Source organism: Poromitra crassiceps (assembly GCF_964638095.1).
Source record: "Poromitra crassiceps genome assembly, chromosome: 15".
In the NCBI taxonomy this organism is placed as follows: domain Eukaryota; kingdom Metazoa; phylum Chordata; class Actinopteri; order Beryciformes; family Melamphaidae; genus Poromitra; species Poromitra crassiceps.
In genome coordinates, this window is record NC_139634.1 from 6,703,941 (window position 1) to 6,706,440 (window position 2,500).

Genomic DNA, 2,500 nt, shown 5'->3' on the forward strand with positions numbered 1-2,500 from the left:
AACATCACCTACACCTACAGTATACTCAAACCTCACCTACACCTACAGTATACTCAAACCTCACCTACACCTACAGTATACTCAAACCTCACCTACACCTACAGTATACTCAAACATCACCTACACCTACAGTATACTCAAACTTCACCTACACCTACAGTATACTCAAACATCACCTACACCTACAGTATACTCAAACATCACCTACACCTACACCTACTCAAACATCACCTACACCTACAGTATACTCAAACATCACCTACACCTACAGTATACTCAAACTTCAGCTACACCTACAGTATACTCAAACTTCAGCTACACCTACACCTACTCAAACATCACCTACACCTACAGTATACTCAAACATCACCTACACCTACAGTATACTCAAACATCACCTACACCTACAGTATACTCAAACATCACCTACACCTACAGTATACTCAAACTTCAGCTACACCTACAGTATACTCAAACTTCAGCTACACCTACACCTACTCAAACATCACCTACACCTACAGTATACTCAAACATCACCTACACCTACAGTATACTCAAACTTCACCTACACCTACAGTATACTCAAACTTCACCTACACCTACAGTATACTCAAACTTCACCTACACCTACAGTACACTCAAACTTCACCTACACCCTACAGTATACTCAAACTTCACCTACACCTACACCTACTCAAACATCACCTACACCTACAGTATACTCAAACATCACCTACACCTACAGTATACTCAAACTTCAGCTACACCTACAGTATACTCACACCTCACCTACACCTACAGTATACTCACACCTCACCTACACCTACAGTATACTCAAACATCACCTACACCTACAGTATACTCAAACACCACCTACACCTACAGTATACTCAAACATCACCTACACCTACAGTATACTCAAACATCACCTACACCTACAGTATACTCAAACATCACCTACAGTATACTCAAACATCACCTACAGTATACTCAAACATCACCTACAGTATACTCAAACTTCACCTACACCTACAGTTTACTCAAACTTCACCTACACCTACACCTACAGTATACTCAAACTTCAGCTTGACGAGGAAGTCCCCAGCAAGCTGAGTCAATTGAGTGATTTCACTAGCATTTCAATGACTAGAAGTTAGCCCAAGGAGAGAATGTAGTGAATATAACTTGGTAATAGCTGTCACTCTGTCCTGTTATCTCCCCCTCTATATTATATTATACTCGCGCTGTTTGCGTCAGCTGCGTCGAGTCACGTTTTCGGGGAGCTGCACGCCAGGCTGTGTAGCATGTTGTGTGGGCTCGGGCCGACCTCCACTTCCCCCCTAGCAGGGATGAAGTTAGAGGCAGGAAGTACAGAGGTAAACAAATAGTCAGCTAGCTAAGCTAAGCTAAGCTAAGCTCTGTATGCCCCATAGCCACACAGTGCAGAGTGGCTGCAGACACAGCAGGGATACAGGTGAGGAGTAGCTCTTTGCAGGGCAGGAGGGACATTTTGCTCCGGAATGAATGACATTGATCTCCAACATCGATAGTTCACCTCATTACAACAGCTAGACTACCGGCAAAACAGCGGGTATCACAGCTGTGATCACAGTGGAAGACCCAAGCAAGCACACATTCCAACTATGAGTGAGTGAGTGAAAGAAAGAAAGAAAGAAAGAAAGAAAGAAAGAAAGAAAGAAAGAAAGAAAGAAAGAAAGAAAGAAAGAAAGAAAGAAAGAATGAAAGAAAGAAAGAAAGAAAAAAAAAAGAAAGAAAGAAAGAAAGAAAGAAAGAAAGAAAGAAAGAAAGAAAGAAAGAAAGAAAGAAAGAAAGAAAGAAAGAAAGAAAAAAAAAAAAAAAGAAAGAAAGAATGAAAGAAAGAAAGAAAGAGAAAGAAATAATCAAATGAACAAACAATCAAAGAAAAAAAGAAAGAAAGAACTAACCTCTGTAAACTGCAGAGGGCAAACTCCAACTTTGTCCCCTACTTTTGCTTCAATCCAATGTTCATCCACCCGTCTGAGGACAGTAAGGATGTCTCCCTGCAAGTTAGCATTTGACAAGAGAGAGAGAGAGAGAGAGAGAGAGAGAGAGAGAGAGAGAGAGAGAGAGAGAGAGAGAGAGAGAGAGAGAGAGAGAGAGAGATGCTCAGAATAGTCTCTCACTCTGGAGAGACTGAGCACTCAGCTCGGAGCCCCTCCAAGCCCTGCGTTCCCAGCAGCAGCAGCAGCAGCAGCAGCAGCATGTGACTTCAAGTGCCTTGTGTCTGCAGGGCCTGGTCCTTTCTGCAGCCAGCCTCTCTCTCTCTCTCTGAAACCCATCTGCTTTGAGACGAAACAACAGAAGAAGAAGGAGCCTGGCTCCACTGTGCTCCTCTAATGGAGAGCATGCCTTATATAAGTCCCTCAGAAATCCTTCACACTAAGTAACAGCCACTGCAGCAGCAGCAGCAGCAGAGCTCTGTGCCTCGAGCTCCACAAGTCGCGCTTGTTACTCCGTT

General features: G+C 43.1%; 1 protein-coding gene across 1 annotated transcript in view; it reads right to left on the minus strand.

The window, feature by feature from the left end:
* Nucleotides 1–2,500, minus strand: part of sh3rf2 (SH3 domain containing ring finger 2) — a 21,684-nt gene that overhangs the window by 11,906 nt on the left and 7,278 nt on the right. The window contains exon 4 of the mRNA XM_083651340.1: nt 1,947–2,042. Coding sequence (XP_083507466.1) covers nt 1,947–2,042 — 96 coding nt within the window. The remainder of the gene's footprint in view (nt 1–1,946; nt 2,043–2,500) is intronic.